The sequence below is a fragment of the Natator depressus genome, chromosome 13 (assembly GCF_965152275.1).
Source record: "Natator depressus isolate rNatDep1 chromosome 13, rNatDep2.hap1, whole genome shotgun sequence".
Classification (NCBI taxonomy): Eukaryota; Metazoa; Chordata; order Testudines; family Cheloniidae; genus Natator; species Natator depressus.
In genome coordinates, this window is record NC_134246.1 from 26,327,429 (window position 1) to 26,347,040 (window position 19,612).

Consider the following 19,612-nt stretch of genomic DNA (forward strand, 5'->3'; position numbering starts at 1 on the left):
AGAAGGAGGATCCTGGGAACTACAGGCCAGTCAGCCTCACCTCAGTCCCTGGAAAAATCATGGAGCAGGTCCTCAAAGAATCAATCCTGAAGCACTTACATGAGAGGAAAGTGATCAGGAACAGTCAGCATGGATTCACCAAGGGAAGGTCATGCCTGACTAATCTAATCGCCTTTTATGATGAGATTACTGGTTCTGTGGATGAAGGGAAAGCAGTGGATGTATTGTTTCTTGACTTTAGCAAAGCTTTTGACACGGTCTCCCACAGTATTCTTGTCAGCAAGTTAAGGAAGTATGGGCTAGATGAATGCACTATAAGGTGGGTAGAAAGCTGGCTAGATTGTCGGGCTCAACGGGTAGTGATCAATGGCTCCATGTCTAGTTGGCAGCCGGTGTCAAGTGGAGTGCCCCAGGGGTCGGTCCTGGGGCCGGTTTTGTTCAATATCTTCATAAATGATCTGGAGGATGGTGTGGATTGCACTCTCAGCAAATTTGCAGATGATACTAAACTGGGAGGAGTGGTAGATACGCTGGAGGGGAGGGATAGGATACAGAAGGACCTAGACAAATTGGAGGATTGGGCCAAAAGAAATCTGATGAGGTTCAATAAGGATAAGTGCAGGGTCCTGCACTTAGGATGGAAGAATCCAATGCACCGCTACAGACTAGGGACCGAATGGCTAGGCAGCAGTTCTGCGGAAAAGGACCTAGGGGTGACAGTGGACGAGAAGCTGGATATGAGTCAACAGTGTGCCCTTGTTGCCAAGAAGGCCAATGGCATTTTGGGATGTATAAGTAGGGGCATAGCAAGCAGATCGAGGGACGTGATCGTTCCCCTCTATTCGACATTGGTGAGGCCTCATCTGGAGTACTGTGTCCAGTTTTGGGCCCCACACTACAAGAAGGATGTGGATAAATTGGAGAGAGTCCAGCGAAGGGCAACAAAAATGATTAGGGGTTTAGAGCACATGACTTATGAAGAGAGGCTGAGGGAGCTGGGATTGTTTAGTCTGCAGAAGAGAAGAATGAGGGGGGATTTGATAGCTGCTTTCAACTACCTGAAAGGGGGTTCCAAAGAGGATGGCTCTAGACTGTTCTCAATGGTAGCAGATGACAGAACGAGGAGTAATGGTCTCAAGTTGCAATGGGGGAGGTTTAGATTGGATATTAGGAAAAACTTTTTCACTAAGAGGGTGGTGAAACACTGGAATGCGTTACCTAGGGAGGTGGTAGAATCTCCTTCCTTAGAGGTTTTTAAGGTCAGGCTTGACAAAGCCCTGGCTGGGATGATTTAACTGGGAATTGGTCCTGCTTCGAGCAGGGGGTTGGACTAGATGACCTTCTGGGGTCCCTTCCAACCCTGATATTCTATGATTCTATGATCTGGTAAACCAAATACTTTTGTAAACCAAGTTGGGTACCCAGACAATGAGGAACACAGTGGCCACCTACAAAAAAATTGGTTTATGTGACTTGCCAATACCAAATAGGAGCTTTGCAGAAGAGGAAAGGATAAATTACAGTTCTTCTGGTTGGCGTTCAACGGCCTTAACCATGAGACCATCCGTTCCTCTTCCTGCAGTCCCCTGCCTCATTCGTAACACATCTTCCAACTTCTGCAACAAATGAAGCAGGGGTCTTACATACAACAGCCTCAGGAAGGAGTGTGATCTGAGAATGAGCAGAGGATGTGGAATGTGGGGGAAAAATAGCATGCAATCATGCAATTTAAGTTTATCACAAAGCATATTCAGAAGAGGTCTGAATTAAGGTTGCACTAGAAAAAAGTTATTTCTGGCATTTCCTAACTTTTGAGTATTTGACTTCAAAACCTTAACGTTCTGATAACTTTTTTTGTATGTAAAATATCCCAGTTTGTCTCATCCCTCACTACAGTCTTCATCCTTTTTTTTTTTTTTTTTTTAAATTAACCTGCCGCCCTTTCTGGTTGGAGAGTGGATGCTCAATTTTTTTGCCATAACATTTTACTCCCTTCCAAAAAACATTTGCCATGGTCTTACAGTGGTCTCCTTAGCCAGATGGAAGAGGGAATGTAGCGCTCTCTGAAGTTTGTCATCATTGCTTTTTCAAGTCAGCTTGCAGAGAGCGAAGTGCTCCTTCCAGTTCCTGTTGGCCCACTCAGTAAGGGGCCAAAATTAGTCCCAATCTAACATGCATTGCCTCTGGCTGCTGTTATCCCTTCTTTTGTCACTCCCCTTGTTATTTCTGTGTGCCTGAATCTACTCCTTCCAGCCTCCCCAAACTCAAGTCTGTGTAGTTTCTGCACATAACCCCATATGAAGCAGTTGGATTGTATCTCTCTGGGAAAAGGTGGGTGGTGGTGGAAGAGGAATCCTCCTCCATAGGTTACAGAGGTGCAGCTGCTGCTCCATGGATACTCCTCCAGTTTCATGGCTGGAGTTACCTCCGGGCCTGTAGCATCTCTATGGGAGGACTGCCAGTGAATGTGTGCGGTGGTCGATTCACCACAGTCTCTGTTCCAAATCCCCATTGAACATGTTGTACAGAGCGCCTCGCAGGCACACACAGAGGTGCACACTCAAAGAAAAGGTTCTACGTCTCACTCTACTCTGCAGAGAATCCACACCAATTCCACTGGCAAGGTCTTCTGCATCCATGAGTATGCAGAAGATCTTATGACATTTCACTAATATTGTCAGACGCACTAGAGCAATGAAGCTGAATTGGCAAGTTATCAATTGCCACACTGCTGGTGAGGCATTGTGTATGAGCGAGACGTACAAATCCACCGTGTGCGCTCTTTAACCAACTTGCCTCACAAGTACTTAAACAGAGTATTATTCCCAAATTTAAATGTGAAACCTTGTATTTAAATATTCCCCTATAGTACTTGCAGCCCAACAGCTGTAACATACTACTGCATGAGAATCAACAAGAGAACATGACTAGAAAGAGAGCAGTTTAAATTTACCCAACCTGAAATGTACAGAGTATATTATAAAAGGCAATAAAAATATTAAGATTTAATCATTTTTCAATTTTTAAAGTGTTATCAGTAAGGAAAATGTTTTATGCATAAAATTCTTAACCTGACAATTTCCCTTTAAATATAAGTGTATGGAGGAATATGAGAAAAATAAAGAAATTTCCCATCTAGTTTTTATCATGTTATCAACTAGACTTTAGGAAGAAAAAGATACATCTACCAAAAAGATGTAAATAATAAGATGGCATTTCTGTCAGGGAATTACAGCAACACTACTGGTTTCATTGCAGAACAAAGTTGAATGTCTTGTCCTCTTTACATCCAAAACACAACATACCGCCAGTAGCATCTTATTACTTAACCATGTACACAACCTTTTTGTTTGTTATCCGCCCCCCCAGGAATCGGGAGAAAACATTTAATCTTTTAAAAGACTTACCAGTAATCTGAAGCTGTGATTTCATGGCAAATCCACTGACAGTTCCTGATCTTGGCCCACTGCCAGCCATAATATGAGCTGGGCCTTGACTCTGAATGAGGAAGCAAAGACGACATTTAAAACTCAATAGTAAAGTCTGAAATCAAATGCTCTATTTTTTGGCATGCATATACAATATATTGAGGATAAACACAAGACATTTGCTTTCCTTGCGATGGAAACTATGTTTCCATTTTGCCTGGGTATAAGATCAACTCTATTTATTAGCTAGTCACATAGTACCCAGGGCTACACCATCACACCTGGCTGTCATCATTCCTGCTTCGTGTGGTCATCCCTCTCTACTTCCCCACTCCCAAAAAGAAGGTTCTCCTAATCCTCAGAAGGGTTGCCACCCATCTAATGTATGGAAATCTCCACCCTCTTGATGCCAGAAATCCTGAACAGTCAAGTTCAGTGGCAAACACTTTAAGAGCATTAAGAGGCAGAATGGCTGCTCCTCCCCTTCCTCTGCACTCCCAAAAGAAGATTATTCTTGCTATTTATCTTGTAAACGTAATGTAACTTACAAATAAAAGTTCAGTAGAAGACAAATATTTTGTTTATACTAAACTGGGTCCAATCTACAGCTGTGGCTCCTGGCTCTACAAAGCACTATTCAAAGAGCAAACAAAGCAGTTTCCTCTCACGCTGTGGAGATGCCCTTTATTTAGATCACAACTCCAGCACAGTTTTCCCTTGCTCTTTCAACCTTTGGGCTCTCCTCTGTCTACTCCCAGCGCACTCTGGAGTGGAGAGAGAGTCTCCTTACACCACTGATTCAAAGGCAAAGTACCTGTCCTGAAAAAAACAATGCATCTGATCAGTGGCTCTGATATGCCAAGAGATCTAAGTGATAAATGTGTGGTGCTTATTTAATAAAAAGTGGAAGATGTGAAGGAAATGTCCGGTTATGCTAGTCTCCCACAGATTTTAAAGCACACTGTTCAATCTGAAGGGACAAGGAGGTAAGTAGGTATCTGTCCCTTCTCTACTGGCTAGGCCATACACAATGTTAATGATTCTACCACAGCTTCCAGCGAAGAGATGTAAACCTTTAGCAGTGGATGCTTATGCACTTAGTGCAAAAGGTTCCAGGTTTGTTCACTTTCAGGACACTCCAAGCAGGCTCAATTACACACGAACATGTCTATTCAATAAACATTTTCGATTATGTATTGTGCAGTGTAGAATATGGATAAGGAGACTAAATATATAAAAACGACATGAACTTCCTTGCTTGAAAGTTACAGTGTGAAGTGAAAAGTATGGCAAAGCAGAAATATTAATGTACTATTGACTGTTACAGTATCAGAGAGGCAAGGTGGGTGAGGTAATATCTTTTATTCGACTAACTTCTGTTGGTCCATATTTTCTAATATCCTGGCACTGACACGGCTACAACAACGCTGTATGTCACAGTACTGTATCCTGCCATTAAATGCAATTAATATTTGTTTCTACTAGTTATGAATCAAACCTTTCTAATAATCTTGTACAGTGTGAGTGTTCTTTCAATGTAAATATTTTAAAAGAAGGCTGATTAAAACGGATAAGACATTTAATCGACATTTATAGAGCAGCTCCATTCATATCAGAACAACGATTAAGTCTAGCAAAATTAAAAACCTAAGGATCTTTTATACTTTAAGCAAGCAGCAGACCAAAAAGTCTAGACCAAAGCAGACATATCAGACAGCTTGGAAGTATTTGCACTAAAGAGTGAAGCTGCTATTTTCCATGCACATAATGCATCTCTACTAAATGTGATAATTACCTGATGTTTGAATTCACAGACAGTAAGTACATAAAGCATAAAAATTTAATCCTAAAATCTCTCTCATGGCAAATTTTAATTTAGATGCTCGGAAAATACTCAGTATTAAAAGACCTCAAAATATGTGACCTCATTTTCACCGAGAATACGGTGCATGGCTGAATGAAGTACTGTAGTGAGCAGTCCTATTTAATTAAATGGGATTTATTCACATGTGTAAGTATTTTCAGGATCAAGACCTAAAACTTTTACAAGCAACTTGCTTACTGATGAGTTTCAGGTGACTATAATTCCATTAATTATTGTTATTAAAAATGATAGACCAGAGTTTGTTGTATATTGGGTAGTTCTCCAAACTTCAGTGAAATCTCAGTTTTCGGTGGCTCTGTCAATCAAATCTGAAACCTGAGATACTTTTGTTGGATGTTTTCTAAAATTTCATAAAAGCCATTGGTCTGTCGTTGCATGTGGGTAACACGCCACAAATCAAGTATTATTACTCAATTAGAAAAATTATAATAATCAACCTAATAAAATGCTCAAATAAAAATCCAAAACTGTTAGTGAACAACCTTTGAGGAAGAAAGAATATCCCAGCTGGTGGCAATAGTTAGACTTATTTTTAAGCACATAACACCTCTGGTTTAATACAAATTAAATATATTCATTAAAAATTCCCACCCATTTTGTGCTAACCAACAACTTAGCTGTATAATTTAAGTCTTTGGATCACTTCCCTAACCTAAAAGAAAAAAAAAAATCCAACATAATAACATTTAAAAAATTAGATTTGAGACAGGTAGGTGAATTATGCCTTGTAATATTTTCACTTCTACTGTAAACATGTTTTCAGTGATGAACAGGTAACAGCAACTTTTGCAAAAGCTTCAATTGCTTGCCAAAAATAGATAAAAAATGTCAGCCCTGGTCCTACAAACAGGTGCACTACAGATCCTGACACCTACACAGAGATAAGGGTCTGTACCTGCATCTCCTGGCAGGATTCTGCAAGCCGTTCTGTTCAGGTAGATCCTTGAACCCATGAAAAATGTCCTTATCAACTTAATGTACCAGTTGAGTGGCCTCAATCAATGTGTGAAGCCTCTATATTAAGAATTAGTCATAGAGGGAAGTATTTTAATTTTTTTAAACTACATTTTAATTTTTTAACTATTTTAACTGGTATAAGAACACTTACCAATTAAAGTGTGAGCTATTCTGGAAAATAACTAACAGCAGCATAGGAAGGTTATATGTTTATTGTCTGAATGAGTACCGTACCAATACATTAAAGAATAATCAGATGACTGTCAGCCCTGCAAACTCAACTTCAGTTCTTTGCCATCTCACATGTCACCACCAGTAATAAAGACTGCACAACTACACCGATAACCATACAGCCCCACAGTCTGCGGGGGGGTATGCCCAAGTGGAACTGATTAGAAATTAGGCCTAGTCTACACACAAGTTGCAATAGTTTAACTGAAATTGTTTTTAAATCAATGTATAGTTGAACAGGTACAAAAAGGTTGTATAGCACTTTTTTGGAACAGCTTAACTCAGTTCTCAACCGACTTAACCTAAATTGAAATAACCCTGGTCTCATCTGAAGTAAGAGTTTCCATACAAGCTTTTGCACTGGTTGAGCTATGGGCTTTAAAAATCACATCTTAAGTTAAAATTAGTACAATTTTCTCATGTAGACAAGTCCTTACTAAACTATTTTGTTGATGGATGCTAAAGGAATAAGAGAATGTAGTTCACTTCCTAGCTGGCATCATAGAACTCTATGTTATTGTATCAACGTTTTCTGTAACAAACAAACAAACAAACAAACAAACAAACATTCTCAATTTTACAAAAACATGCTTTCAAAATAAAAAACACTCTGCAAGTCTTTCCATCGTTTCCGGACTTTTCCATCTTGGGCATCATCATCATCAATAGTGAAGATTGGGTTGCACAGGTGTAACTGAACTAAATCCATAAACAATCCTGTTGATGCACAATGGACAGAATCCAGATTACTCCTCCCTAGCGGTCATGGCTCTTTTATGGGTTAATAGTAGCAAGAACTTCCTACCACTAACGTCAGCAGATAATCATAGAATCATAGAACTGAAGGGACCTCGAGAGATCATCTAGTCCAGTCCACTGCACTCATGGCAGGACTAATTATATAGACTATTCCTGACAGGTGTTTGTCTAACCTGCTCTTAAAAATCTCCAATGATGGAGATTTCACAACCTCCCTGGGGCACTTTATTCCAGTGCTTAACCACCTGACAGTCACAAAGTTTTTCCTAACGTCCAACATAAACCTCCCTTGCTGCAATTTAAGCCCATTGCTTCTTGTACTATCCTCAGAGGTTAAGAACAATTTTTTTTCCCTCCTCCTTGTAACAACCTTTTACATACTTAGAAGACTGAGAGGGGACATAACAGTTTTCAATCTTCCCTCATATGTCATGTTTTCTAGACCTTTAATAATTTTGTTGCTCTTCTTTGGACTCTCTCCAGTTTGTCCACACCCTTTCTGAAATATGGCGCACAGAACTGGACATAATACTCCAGCTGAGGCCTAATCAGAGCGGAAAAATTACTTCTCATGTCTTACTTACAACACTCCTGATAATACATCCCAGAATGATGTTTGCTTTTTTTGCAACAGCATTACACTGTTGACTCATATTTAGCTTGTGGTCCACTATGACCCCCAGATCCCTTTCCGCAGTACTCCTTCCTAGGCAGTTATTTCCCATTTTGTATGTGTGCAACTGATTGTTCCTTCCTAAATGGAGTACTTTGCATTTGTCCTTATTGAATTTCATCCTATTTACTTCAGACCATTTCTCCAGTTTGTCCAGATCATTTTGAAATTTAATCCTATTCTCCAAAGCACTTGCAACCCCTTCCCAGCTTGGTATTGTCCGCAAACTTTATAAGCGTACTCTGTATGCTATTATCTAAATCATTGAAGAAGATACTGAAGAGAACCGGATCCAAAACTGATCCCTGCGGGACCCCACTCATTATGCCCTTCCAGCATGACTGTGAACCACTAATGACTAAATATACACAAGGAAGAAGACTTAAGTAGGGAAGAATTATATTTAGATTAATGTTTTAAGAAGAACTGAATTTCCTTTAAAATATATATTTATTTTGTAATGATTGCATAGAGCTATTTTACTATCACAATTAGGCATTCCAGGGTATCTGGGGTGTCTTCTTGCTGTCTCCAATGCTTAATTACCAAAGCTTAGAATATTTAAAATATGCTAATTGTTAATATTGTAATAAAAGAAAAAAATCTTAAATCAATAACTAACAATTCCCTGAGTAAACTGAATGTGACTAGGCCCTCATGTTTGCTATTATAATGCAACTAATAATGACTCCATTTTTGTATTTATTTTTTATAAAAATATTAACATTTTCCAGGGTCTGTGATAGCTAGAAGCAGAAACCAGTTTGCTTTGAAACACTGTTATATACTATGACTCCATGATATAAAAGGTACCCATTTAGGAAACTTTTCATTGTAAGTCAGCTGAGTAATTAAATATATTTCTTAAAAACTGAAAATGAAGAATATTGCACAAAGTCTTGTTTGGCATAGAGAAGGATACATTAGGACAACCAGGGAATCAGTGCTTTTAGACATCCAGCAGAATTAATAATTCAGTGCTTGACTGGGTAATATCAATGGTTGCTTTTGACCTCTCACAGTTAAGGATTTTCTCCAGGAAGTTCACCTTCATGACCCACGCCCCTTGTAGTATGTGGAATTTAGATAAACTATGCTGCAGTGCTCCCTAATTTAGAGGCAGATAGGACGCACTGAATTCTGAAGGAATGCTAAATGATTTTAAACCATTTGACAACCTTTAATGGTATGCAGCCTAACATTTTCTGGAACTTCCGGAGTTCACAGATAGCTTTCATTTTTTATCCTTTGTGAATTTTATCCTTTAAATTCACACACATAATGAATCAGGAATTGTTAGACTCTAGGTAAGAGGTTTGTGAAAAGAAAGTAATGGCAGTAGATTCATTATTCAAGATTAACTTTAGAAGATAAAACTACATTAAGTGAACAGTTCACCTTCAGAAGTTCGCACTCATTCAAGTACGTAGGATGGGAGTTATTTGAAGACAGTGTTCTGTCACGCAAAGCTGGGGAGCAACAGAACAAGAGGCTAGCAGATCCAGAGAGACTCAAAAGCTCTATATAAAACTCCTGTACGCCTGTCTTTGGCACAAGTATTGGAGCATCTTCTACTGCTAGCTGGCCCTGCTGCTTCACTCCTTTAAATGGCCAGTTTCCCCATCTGCAGAACTCCTCAGCCCCACTTGTGTAGAGCAGTGTAAAGTGGGACCTCATGCCTCCTCTAAACCAAACCAAACGATAAAATGCAAGGAAGAACTCCTACTACAGAAATTTTACGCAGGCGAGTGATTGCTTGATATTGCTACTCTCCTGTCCTTGCTGCTGTTCAGTCTGAAAAGACTCCCCCTTCTCTTATCAAATTGCTGCCTTTTGAGGGCAGAATGCTGGAGCAGACACAGGGAATTCATTAAACTCTCTAGCTTAGGGAAAAGACAGAAGAATAGAAGAGGGCAGGACAAGCAAAATGGTAGTCAATGAAACTCAGGTGCACAAAGCAGCAGCAGCATTGTAACAGATGTATGCAATATCTGGACAAAAAGGCAAATTGTGGCTAATTATGCTCCATAAATTCCATGTGATCCTGTGCATATCAAATACAATCTATCATATCACCCCTCCTCAATCTGGTGTGCAAAATGCCATAACTTCAAAGGGGTAAGGAACTTGGTCCACACACATACACAATCAAGAATTGTTTTAATTCCAGCTCTGAACTTGGCTCCTTCGGTGGCCTTGGGCAAGTCATTTAACCTCATTGCTTAACTTTTCCCCCCATCTGTAAAATGGAGCCAATACTTACTTGAGCAATAGGAATTGGGAGGATTGATGTTTGAAGTGCTTGAAGATGAAAGTTCCATAACAGAACTGCTATTGGGGCTTGAAAAACCAACTCAGGCAGGGTGAGTTGAACTTTTGGCCTTGAACCACTGGCTCCTTCTCCGGAGAGGAGCAAGGAGGCAGGAACCAGATCATCTCACGTACTGATTCTAATTTGACAGGAAGAGAGAGGGCCAAGAGGGAACACAGCAGAGCAGCCACCACTAGCTCTTTTTCAGGAGGGGAAGGAGGCAGGGAGAAGAGTGACTTCTTAGCTACTCCTCTTTTCACATAGTTGGCAGGAAATGAGAAGAGCAGCTTCTGAGCCACTTCTCATTTAAGAGGAAAAAGTGGGAAGTGAGAAGCAGAGAGTCCAGGTGGAAAGTGGAGCTGGAAAGCCGAGGGCCTCTTACATGTGCAGGAACAAGGGCACAAGCAGCTGAAAGGCCCTGCAAAAGGCTATTTTGGAGTGGTGGAGAGAGCAGTGTGGATTTACTCTGGGCACAGCATTAACTCATTTTATCTAGGGGCAGAATTAATTTGGGAGGGGGAAAGACTGACTGGGGACAGAACGGATTTATTTTGGAGAGAAAGAAAAAATTAATATTTTGGGGGGACTGAAAGAACTGATTTGTTGAGTGGGAGTGAAAACGTGCCAATGGAAATCAAGTATGCTCGTCTTCGGAGAGTGGTGGCACATGTTCATTACACCTTGCTGAGTAGGCTGAGGTATCGTGGAAATTTTTCAAGCCCCATGTATCAATAGTTTCAATATTGTATGTAACCCCAATTTTAGGTTGATAGGTTGTGGACTGCCTTAAAAAGTCTCATTTATGTCTTTCCCCCTCTCCTTGAGATTTGTATGACACCATTGATTTGAAGTATTTCTGAAAAGATAAAAAGCTATCCGACAGAGTTTGTCTACCTTGTGTATAGAAAGTGTTTAGCACAGAGGTTACCAAACTGAAGTCCAGGGAGAGCTGGTAAGCCATATGATTCTGGCTCTGTTCTATGTTTCCAGATGTTAAAACACAATACAATAACAAAAACAGGAGGTAGCCTACATCATAAAGAACAGAAGGGGAAGTCCATAGGGGACTGTAAATAAAATTTAAATCCCTGATCTAGCAATTTATTGGCACTACCAGAATACTAAGAAAAACAAAACAGATTTGACATTATGTCTTCTACCTATCAATTCCCATAGTAGTTGAGTGCCTTTTACAATCTTTTAGCGTAAAAAAAAAAAGAGTTAAAAAAATGCTTGGAAAGAAATAGGATTCATGAGAGTTTCTGCATCAGGTTGTAACTGGGATCAGTGAAAGGATCAAGGAGGGCTTTTACAGCAAAATGCGGCCTGTCCAGTTTCCCCACCCACGCCTTCATATGTACTTCACTTAACCAATACACTGCCACAACAGTCAGCCAGTTAATCAGTTTTAATTTCTAAACAGATCTATTTTGTTCAAAGTAGCCTGTGCCCTAGTACTCAAGGACTACAAGTTAAAACCTAAAATCCAGATGCTTAAGTTACGAGTACCCAAAAAGAGGTCAGTGTAAGTGGTTAAAAAGAGCTTAGTGTGATTTGAGTGCAAGAAAGAAAGGAGACAGCCCTGTAATTCAACAACAGTGTTCTAAATTTTTCAAACTTTTCAAAAATAATGCTCATCTGAGATGAAGCCAGAACACTTTCAAGCCAAATGGAATTTTAAAACATTATTAGAGGCATCAGAAGTAAGATAATTGGTGTTTTATTACACAACAGTTGGCCCCTGAATTTAAAATTAAGACTTATTTATATCAGGTAATTTAGAAGAAAACATCACATTTCAGAAATAGGCACAAATAAAACCAGCTATTACAGTGTCTAGATTCAGGTACAACTCAGCATTGATTATTAAAGAAACCAAAACATGTCTCAAATACTTGAATTTTTTTAAACCAATACAGAAAAGCAGTATCATAGTTTAACTCTGCTTACTGAGTCAATGTGTAAGTTACTCTTCTGGTATAATCAGTCAGGTGCAGCTTCAAAGACAACACTGGTAATTTCAGAGCCATAATAAAGTACCAGTGAGAGGTACAAAAAGAGGAACATTTTGAGTTGCTCTCCTGTGCTTAAATAAAAAGGCACTGACATTCAGGATGACAGTGGCTGTAACATGGAGAAAAGGAAAGAGTATAAAGCAGAAGAAAATGGTGAAAACCTGCCCAACTCCTCCCATATTTTCCCCAACTGTATACTGCCTATGGAATGTTTTAAAATAGATCTTAAAAACTCTTAAGAATGTGTATTGAAAAGAGGTTGCTACTTCAAGAGTAGCAGCGTTTCTACCTCTCTCTCACATATACAGATATATATAGAGATTTTGAGACACACACACAAAACTACCCTACTGTTTTGAGACAGGTGGCGGTCCCTTCACCTTGATCAGCCTACCTACAGGCCTGGCTTCCCCCCAGCCCACCTTTCCAATGTGTAATGTCACGTTACACACCACAGCAACTTTTCCTTTAAGCCAGTTGCCCCAACTGTATGTGGTGGATGAGACTGATGACACTCTGGTTCTTTATACACCTGCTGAATCTCTGTTCCCATTTCTTCCACCAGCAAGCAAGCAAGCAAGCAAGCAATACATGCAACAAATCAAATCATCAGCCTGACACCTTTCCGGCATCCATCACTAGCAATAGATCATCCAAAAGCAGCAGTATTGTCTGTGTAATACCCAGATGTAAAACTACACTGATAAAGATCAAGGAAGTTTATGGACTCCAGTGAAGACTGCGGGTCCATACTCACCTTCTCCACAACTTTTCCTAAAAAGTGTCAATTCCTGGCAAGATTGTCATCATCCAGAGTTTCTTTGCTTTTCTGAATTTCCACACTCACACCCACCTGAAGAGAAGGATGTGAGAACAGGAAAACCTTTCTGAACCCAGCACAAGCTGACGGGTTAGATAAGGAAAAGGGGGAGGGAAAATGCATGTCCTGATTACCAAAAGGGGGAAAAGAATGCCCTTCTTTACGAAACATAAAGAGAAAATACTTCAGTGACATTGTAACCAGATACTCAGAATTGGCCCAACTTGCAACTTTTGATCTAAATTCCTAGTGATCAGACATGTTCTCTCTACAGATTATACAGATTAGTAAAACTGGTCAACCAACTCTATGCGCCTGGAGAAAGATACCCTAATAAGAGACTTGTTGAACTCCAAACTGCATTATGATGACTACAAGTTTCCTGAATTAAACAGCTTATGTAATATTCATTAATTTACATTTCTATGCACAGAAAACTAATTCTGTAGCTTGCATGCAATTAGTACAAGGTCACATGACATGAATTACATCTTCTATAGATATGCATGATTTGTCTGAGTAAAAATTTAGAAGTAAGGCATTTTAACCATTAGAACTGCAGCATATAAAATTAAAAGAGGAAGAAAGAGGAAAGAAAGGAACAGAAGAGAAATAAGGGGAAAATGATGACTAGACGATATCCTCTTGGTAGCATAATACTATCACCCAGCAGTGAACTGCTCATGGGGAGACAAAGTGGATAAATTAGGGGAGGAAGGAAGGGGCAGCGCATCACTTATTACACACACACTCTGAGATAAAAAACTAATTTGGAGCCTATAATTTATTTTCTGTACCTCGAAAATCACAGCGAATGAATGAAAGAGTTAAAAGGGTGATCGTTCTGATTAGACTAACACAGCTGCTACTCTGAAAGCAGTTCCGATTAGATTTTCACACATATACATACAGAAAAAAGGTACAATTTTCAGGTATAGCATTAAGACAGTTGGCTTCTTGAAGCCTAGCAAAGTAGAGCCCCCCAAAAGCACTGCACAAAATAATTAAAGCCATTTCTGAAAACAAAAATTGTATTGTGACATTCCCCAGAGTACAATCTGGACTGCTGAACAGCTGTGTACCCTCAATTTCTCCTGGGGTGCTTTTTGCACTACTTTGCCATGAGAACCACTACTGTCACACAGCCTCTAGCATGTCCATTACTCCCAGCTGAGATATGAGTGGTCTAACCAGCTGCTCCTGAATTATATTACAGAGTGATACCAGCAAATTCCCTGTCCCAGACATGTCCCCAGAAATGTGCACCTTGTACTGCCCAGCTCTTTTCTTCTGGACAATACAAGCTCATACATAATCCATCATTTTATTAATAGAAAATTATATGCACAAACCTTATCGCAAAATGGATTTAGATAAAACAACAAGTTTATTAAGTACTGACAGATAGATTAAGTGATTACAAGTAATCAGGCATAAAAGTCAGAATTGGTTACAAAGAAATAAAAGTTAAAATGCAAACTAATACCTAACTTAACAAGCTAATTGAATTTAAAGCAAAAAGGTTCCTCTCATCATATATTTACAGCAGTCTGGCTGGATTTCAGTCAGTACCCTTCCTCCCCCGCTTCAATGATGCTTCCTTTGTCTTTCCAGTGTAGTACAGATGAGGGGAGAGGGGTAATCTGGGGCCTCTGTTCCTCATTTTTCCTCTCTCTCCCTCTTCTTTGAGAATCATCTTCAGCTGGGGTTCAGGCAGCACAGTCTGTTTGCACAGGAACCTCCAGCTGTTCTATTGCCAAGATGTAAATTTATTGCTCACGCCCTTCTTTCTGCCAAAGAATGGCCACTTACCCAGGTGATAGTCCATTTGCTTATGTTGACCCCTAGCTAAGACATCAGTTTGCCTTCTGCCTCTGAGGAACTGGTTTGTGCCTTCTTTTCTAAATCTGGAATATGTCTTATAGAATAGAATTTTATAACATCACACACAATGTTGCCACATATATTTTACCAGGACAATAATGTTCAGCATATGATGAGTTTTCCAATGATACTCACAAGGCATACTTTATACAAAATTTATCATAGTTTTGTAAAAAGGATGAACATATGGGTACATACAGACTACTGCATGTATATTTTTATTTCAGTTGTTTCCTCGTCATGATGCAAGTAATTTAGAAAGAAACAGAATACTGCATACACGAATAGCCTAGTTATAACTGATTCACCAGGACAATACTCAAAATGACTAGTTCTGAAAGGACAACTGAAAAACAAATTTTGTCAATCCAGGCCCAAATGCTGAAGTGCCGCACAGGGTCAAATTCATTGCAGGGAACGGGTGGAGGAATAACTAAACTGCACCCTGTGCAGCTACAACCAATTAAAAATGTTTGCAGTCATGAAGAAATTATTGGGACAAAATTCTATGGCTTTTGCTTTTCAGCAGGTTAGACTAGATCATATTGGTCCCTTCCAGCCTTAAAAATATATGATTTTAATAAGACTGCAACACAATGATCGTATTCAATCAAAGAGGAGACCAATTTTAAAACACTTAAATTCAAAGCTTCCATGAAGGTACTTACATTTTCAGCACAACTGCAGTGACAGTACTAACATCAATTCTGGGGTGGAAAGAACACTTGAAAGTTGGCACCTCACTCCTCCCACAACAGGTCAAACTATCTTTGCACAGACTCGGGCTCGCAGGACTCCCGGTATGGCTGGAGCTCAGGCTATGAAACACAGTGAGGGGGCTAGGACTCAGACCTGAGCTCCAGCCTGAATGATAAAGCCTACGCTGCTACTTTTAGTGCTGCCGTGCAAGCCCAAGTCTGTAGACCTGGGCTCAGACTTGCTGCTGGGGGTTTTCTGGATTTGGGGGGTTGTTTTGCAGTCTAGACGTACTCTCAGGTAGTTGCTGTATGATGGCTGAAAGTGCTGTGTTGTTGCCATAGTCTGGCAATATGCAGGTAAGTATGGGGGTGGTCTGTGAGGATTTGGGTTCTTCAATCCGTCTCATGAAGGGCAAAGGAGGAAACCATTTTCCAAGGAACAATGACAGGGAGCCTACATACAGTTCATTCTATTAATCAAGGTCAGTTGCTAATAGAAGGAATTTGGCCTGTCTTCATGCAGAAGCAAGTTAAGCATTTCTTAGTACAAGAAGTTTTCTACCTACTTTTGCAGACAATACTCATTGGATTTACACAAAACCTGGCTCCATGAAAGCGGATCCATTTTGGGGACAGAGAGACAACTGTGAAGTCTTCTCTTGTTGAGTTTCAGCAAATTTACTCTCAGATGCTCTAGGCAGGACTGGGGCTGCAACCTATAAATTAAACTCATGACCCTTAGGATTAGTTAAATCTAGCTGGAGAGGACACTGGGATTAATAATGAGATGTTGTCAATTTTCCTTTCAAGAGGTCAAAATGCCAAAGTCTCTCAATGGAGACTGTTCAATGTACACTCAAGAAATCACCCTTGACGTTAACAATTTATGCAGTCATCAATGTCCCTCCACTTGTCTTTTCTGGGAAGATGTTAAAGCAACTCTGGCACCTCCAGGAATCCTCAGATTTCCTTCTCCTCGCACAATTTGGTATTAAGACCTGGACATGGAAGACAGACAGCTCTGGACTCTTGTTAATGATCTCTATTGTGGTAATGGACAAAAAAATATATAAACCTGGCCATTTGTATTATGCTCCTCAGCACATACTGTAAGAAATGAGGTGTGGCTCTCCCTCCCAGCCCTTTTTATCCAAATATTCTATCTTCCACATTGAGTTTTGTTCAGATACAAATGAAAGCAGCAACGGGTTGGTGGTCAATACATCCTGTGCAGCCAACTTTCCCTGCATGGTCCCTTCTCAATTTCCCTAGAATTCATTCCACACCTATGTATCTATCTTAAGTACTTATATGGCCCCAATTACCACAGAATCTGAGCACCACACAATTTTTAAGGTATTTATCCTCAACCCTGTAAGGCAGGGAATTGCTATTATCCTTATTTTACTGATAGGGAATTGAGCCAAGCTTCCCCGACTATGCCCCAGGTTCACTAAGTCTGCTCCTCCTCCTGCGGCTAACCGGACCCCTCCCCCAGGCACTCTGGCCAGGCCCCCCACCTCAAAGAGGAGTTATGTGAATATTACTTGTTTTCTGGGTTTCAGATGTTTAAGTTTGCATTACCTTCAGTCCCTCCCAACACAGATTCCTGTGCAAATGGAGGGGCAGGGAGGGGGACTCAATCTCAAGAAGAGCGGGGTCATTCAAATCCCAGAACATGGAACAGACGAGGAAAGGGGCTCATACCCCTGCAGAGAGAGAGAAAGCTCTTCTAGATCCTAGCACACACACAGAAGGCAGAATTCAGGGCTGACAGGACATCACACTTCCTCGGCTGCCCCTCGTATTCTCCAACCCTTCCTCTCCTCTGCACCCCCTCCCACGTTACCTGAGCCCCTACTATCCATTCCCATTTATCCCCTCCCCATAACATCTTCATCCCTTTCTGCAGGCCCAACCCCCTCTTCCCCTATTACCACCTACTCTTGCACCCCTAATCATCCCTCCCCTCTCACTGAGAATTCCCGGGGTAATTTATTCTCTTTTCAAAAATAGTTATTAAGACCTTCTGACTGTTCTTAGTTTGGAGAAATGTAATCAGAGTACAGCAGAACAAATACAACCTTGATTGACATTTTCCCCGAAGGCTTACAATTCATTCTCAGATTGCTGCCCAAGGCGGGCTTCAAACATCCAAGTTGCAGATTCAGAGAGGTATTAAGCGGTCTCCATTCATCTCAATGAGGTGTTCTCAACTCAAAGAGAATACCCAATGGAGATTAATACAGCCTAAAACAATAGCTCTGAGGCATGGTCTACACTACAGCATTAGGTCAATGACAGCTATTCCGGTCACTTTTCCCACATAGATAAGATTCTCCCTTGTGACACCTCATAGATTGAAGCCTTTTCTGCACTTGAAGGATAACTACACCGCTCAGAGGTTTGAAAAATCCACATCCCAGAGTGGCATAATTAAGTCAACCTAAGTCCTCATGTAGACAGCGCTAGGTCGATAACTAGCTACCGCCTCTTGGGGAGATGGATTGCCAATACCATGGGGAAAATCCCTCCGATTGGTGTAGATAGTGTCTACGCTGAAGTGTAACATTTTAAGTGTAGACAAGCCCTCATCCAAAACTAGCTCCACTGCTGTTTATTATTACCTTTTTTGTAGTGACTTGGTCATTTTTCAATCTACAGGACAGTGCTTATATCCAAGCCAATCAGAATGAATTCTGTGAATACGATTTCATGGAACACAAACAAAAGCTTTACTGAAATTCCAAATATCATCTACCAAGTCTCCTTCCCCTAATTCTGTAGTTCTATCTAAGAAAGCACTTTGTCTGACAAAATTTGCAATCCCCTGCTCCTTGTTACTCATTGTTCCATTATTCTTTATATGTTTAGTGATTTTTTTAAAATGGTATGAATATTTATATCAGGTTTTGAAGTTAAAATTAGAGTGTCATTGCCAAGATTACTCTTTCTGGTACGTCTCCAGCTCATTATGCTTCTTCAAAATTAACTTGAGGTTTAGTAAATTTATTGGCCAATTCTTTTGGCACAGCAGGATATACTGTCCTCCAGACATTTTATCTGTATATATTCAGATTGTTCAAGTATTTCTTTACCTGCTTTACAATAGCTATTGTTACAAAGACTTTGTCCATTATTTTCAAATTGCCCCCATTTTTCATGTTGGGCAGATTTTTAAACAGGAATTAACAAGCTTAGTTTCTACTATTAGAAATTTTCCCAAAAAATATACTTGTGAAAGCCCTTCAGCTTGCATTAACTCATTTTGTTTTCTTGCTGCCCTCCTCTTTCATGGGAAGCCTTGCCTAACTGGATATTCTTGTTTAGCTACCTCACCATTTTTCATTTCCAGAACAGGATTCTTTTTACATTCAGATCTCTTAGAAACCACACAAACCACAATGAGCACGTCTTACTACTTGCGTGAATCTGTTGTGCCTTCATTATGTGTGTTTTGGAATCCCTCCCCGAGCCCTGTTCCACACTTGCGAATTTTCAGATTGTACTCCCCCCCTTCCCCAACCTGACATACTGTGCCAACCCTTAACATGTTCCCATTTTATACACATCTAAACTGAGCAAGTGGGCTGAATGGGACCAGAGAACCACTGGTTCTGTACGGAAAGAGTAGGAAGAAAAGAAGCACAGTAGTCCAAGTACCACTTATCTCTTAACTGGCTGGGATATCATTTAATCCGAACAGTTGTTTCATTAATAAACCAATCCTCTCAGCAGCAGCCTGGTGCATCCATTGAGATCAGGCTTCTTTCTTTGCTCATACTAGGCACTAGAACAACACTGGCTAAGATTGTGTCACACTAATATCTATTTCTCAACAGATTCTTGAAGTCATCCTTGAGATCACTGAATCCCCTGTAGTGTCGTTTGCTTCCATGTCCACTACAGTTAGTGAGACTTCTTAAGAAACAATCTACCCTTCTTGTCACA

General features: G+C 40.2%; 1 protein-coding gene across 2 annotated transcripts in view; it reads right to left on the reverse strand.

The window, feature by feature from the left end:
- ITCH (itchy E3 ubiquitin protein ligase) overlaps window positions 1-19,612 on the reverse strand; it is a 122,801-nt gene that overhangs the window by 90,487 nt on the left and 12,702 nt on the right. For both annotated transcript variants that reach the window (XM_074970289.1, XM_074970291.1), the window contains exon 2: window positions 3,408-3,498. In XM_074970289.1, the coding sequence (XP_074826390.1) occupies window positions 3,408-3,477 (70 nt within the window). In that variant the 5' untranslated portion in view covers window positions 3,478-3,498. The remainder of the gene's footprint in view (window positions 1-3,407; window positions 3,499-19,612) is intronic.